At 34.6% G+C, this 3,331-nt stretch overlaps 1 protein-coding gene across 3 annotated transcripts in view; it reads left to right on the top strand.

Moving 5' to 3' along the window:
- Positions 1–2,601, top strand: part of LOC106871932 (phosphoglycerate kinase 1) — a 35,890-nt gene extending 33,289 nt beyond the window's left edge. For all 3 annotated transcript variants that reach the window (XM_014918704.2, XM_014918696.2, XM_014918712.2), the window contains 4 exons: positions 274–350; positions 552–652; positions 750–848; positions 2,455–2,601. In XM_014918704.2, the coding sequence (XP_014774190.1) occupies positions 274–350; positions 552–652; positions 750–848; positions 2,455–2,495 (318 nt within the window). In that variant the 3' untranslated portion in view covers positions 2,496–2,601. The remainder of the gene's footprint in view (positions 1–273; positions 351–551; positions 653–749; positions 849–2,454) is intronic.
- Positions 2,602–3,331: the final 730 nt, after the last annotated feature.

The following is a 3,331-nucleotide window of genomic DNA, read 5'->3' as shown; positions in this document are numbered from 1 at the left end:
ATATATATATATATATATATATATATATGTACATATATATAAAATGTATGGCTGTGTGTGTGTGTGTGTGTGTGTGTGTATATTATATATAAATTCTATGTTGATCCAAATAGTTTGGTATTTATGCTAATATTTTTCCATTGATATCAATCTTAGTATCTCATTTTAATGTGAACCATTTTAATAGTTCATGTTAATGAAATTCTATTCTGTATATTTATTCTGAGGTCAGTTCTTTCAGTTTAGTCAATAAAGCACTAAAATATATTTCAGGGTTTGGATGTTGGAGAAGAGACAAACAAGAAATTTTCTGAAATTATTGCTACGGCTAAGACTATTGTGTGGAATGGGTAAGTAAACTTTGTTTCTTTAGATGTGCAGTAACTGACAAGTGTCTTGGATCCAAAGGGAAGCAGGTGAAATCCTGCTGTCGTTTTCTCTTAATGAAATTTCCTCATCTTTCTTTGTTATTAACCTAGTTACAAACTTTATTAGGTTAGAGTGCATTATCTGTTACGTATACTTGAAAATTATTTTTTTTTCAACATCAGCCCTCCTGGCGTTTTTGAATTTCCGAAGTTCTCTAAAGGCACCCAATCTATGATGGATGCTGTAGTGAAGGCCACTGAAGACGGTGCAACAACTATTGTTGGTAAGTTGCTGTCCCTTTAGTTTAACCTGACAAATTTTCTGAAGATTATTTAATGAATGTTTAAACCATTTTGATATCAAATGTCTTTGTATCTCAGGTGGAGGTGACACTGCTACCTGCTGTGCCAAGTTCAAAACCGAGACTAAAGTGAGCCATGTCAGTACTGGAGGTGGCGCTAGTTTAGAATTGCTGGAAGGTAAGTCAGCTTGAGGCAGTAAAAGAAATTTTAAAAAATTTACAAGATTTCTTTCACACACACCATTCTCTCCCTCTCCTTATATCTCTCTCTCTCTTCTTTGGCTTTCTTCCTCTTCTTTCTTCATTCTCTTTCCTTCTTTCTCTCACGTCATCCCTTTACTTACTCTATCCATGTCTCTCTCTCTCTCTTTGTTATCCATTTGCTCATGACTTAAACTGTTCTTCATATAAGCCCTACATTTTAATTCAGGTTGTAAGCAGGTGACACAGGCATAATGGTCTTTGGGACGTGTATTTTTTCAAATGTTCCATCCACATAGTTTAGATGTAATTTTAATCAAACTGCTCTTCTCAATGTGCACTACAGTTAAAAACCTGATAAATACTAAAGACGTAATTGTAACTGAATTAGGTTGAGTGAAAGTTAAACAAATTACATTTGATTCTTGACTCATTTTGCTTGGTTTCTTTGGGTTTTTAAATTAAAAAAATAACAAAACAAAAAATGTATTAAAAGAGCAAGTTTTATAAGTATTTTTTTTTTTTACATTTTATTGAATTTAGAGTTTTATATCATGTCATCTTAGATAATTTATTGTAAAAGGTAGTGACTTGGAGTTTTGATTAGAATGTTTTGTGATATTTGTTCTGACTGCCTGCACTGGAGTTCAAATCCCACCCAGTCCAACATAGCTCTTTATCCTTTTGAGCATTGGTAAATAGTAACAGTCCAGAAGTGTGGATCTGTGAAATTATTAAATCAGTGGACAAGGTGCTTTGAAGTATCTTTATCCAGCTCTGCACATTCTGAGTTCAATTTGTACCTCTTGCCCCTGTAAAAAATGGGACAGTGACATTTCTCTCAGGAGTTGTATATCTGTCTGGTTGGGTGCCTTGCCTGGACCAGTGCAACTCTTCCATACCATGCCGTGATCTTCCATTGCAGTCTTCATATTCTCAGCTTGATATCCAATTCATCGATATACAATCTTCTTGGTCTTCCAATACCTGCATGGATTTCCAGAGAACATCGCCTGGCTGGCCCTCATGCTGGTGGCATGTAAAAGTACCCACTACACTCTTGGAGTGGTTGGCGTTAGGAAGGGCATCCAGCTGTAGAAACTCTGCCAGATCAGATTAGATCCTGGTGCAGCCATCTGGTTCGCCAGTCCTCAGTCAAATCGTCCAACCCATGCTAGCATGGAAAGCAGACGTTAAACGATGATGATGGTTACCATGGTGATGGTAACTGATAGATAGTTTCAACAATAGAAAAATCAAAAGAAACATTATTTTCTTGATTAACCTATTAGTATTTAAACTGGCCATATCTGGCCCAAATATTCTACATGTTTTATGTTCAGGCCAGCCAGATTCATACCCTCACACCTTACAATGTCATTCTAAAGATAAACAATCCCATCAGAAATCTTGAAGCTACAAGATAATGCATAATTAATACAAAACAAATGGAGATAAAGAAGCATTTCATTTGACAGAGTAATCTGAATGCTAAAGGGTTAAATGAAAAAGATTTACTGCCACAACCAAATTTGCAGTAAGTGTAATTTTGTAATGAAATACTTGTCTTTTCCTTTTTTCAGGGAGAGTGCTTCCAGGTGTTGCTGCTTTGAGCACTGCATAGCCAGTTTTACTATGTTTGAAACTGTTGTATAATCGGAAGAAATTTTAACAGCTGTTTTTATTAATATTATGTAAATTATATGAAATAACTAATGTACTCTCGATAATCAATTGCGTTTGTTGTTTATTCCATACTTAAGCCAACAATACGTTTTTACACAACCATTTCCCTAATATGACTATGTTCCTATAGTTTTCCTCATTTACCTAGTATTAATGCAACTTAGATATTGATTTCATTGTTGCTGTAACATTTTTCGTGCTCACTTAGCTAATCGTAACTACTTAAAAAGTGGGTTTTGTTCTTTATACTCTGAAGAACTCAATTCGGTAGTACTGTATGGTAATCTAGTAGCATAGCAAGACTTTGACTCATACTAAGTTCAGGAAGATAATGTTAAAAAAATCTTAACTAAAACATTTGATTGGCACACATGCTCACGTGTCATAGTCAGTCAGTGAATATATTTATTTATCCACTTGTCATCCTTAGGGTAAGTGGTTAAATAAAAATATTCACCTCTCAAACCTCTTGACTTTTTATAATTTACATACTCAACATGAAATAATCTCATCATTTGGATCTCCTGGATTTCATCTGCATGGAGCTCTGCATTATACCCCTCTATTGAATTGCTTTGTGGCCTGCAAGCTGGGTCCGCTAGAAGAGTTTTCTGTTATAGCAACTCAATTGTATAAATCCATATATTACACTACATATACATACATATATGTATACATCAACTAGTAATTATAATAGTGGCTGGCTGTGTTTTATCTGATAAAATATTCACCTGGACACTCTTTGTCAACAGTTTTCTTTTGTAAAACGTAACT

Source organism: Octopus bimaculoides, chromosome 13 (genome assembly GCF_001194135.2).
Source record: "Octopus bimaculoides isolate UCB-OBI-ISO-001 chromosome 13, ASM119413v2, whole genome shotgun sequence".
Classification (NCBI taxonomy): domain Eukaryota; kingdom Metazoa; phylum Mollusca; class Cephalopoda; order Octopoda; family Octopodidae; genus Octopus; species Octopus bimaculoides.
The sequence above is the reverse complement of the archived record's forward strand: the minus strand, read 5'-3'. Positions and strand labels throughout refer to the sequence as shown.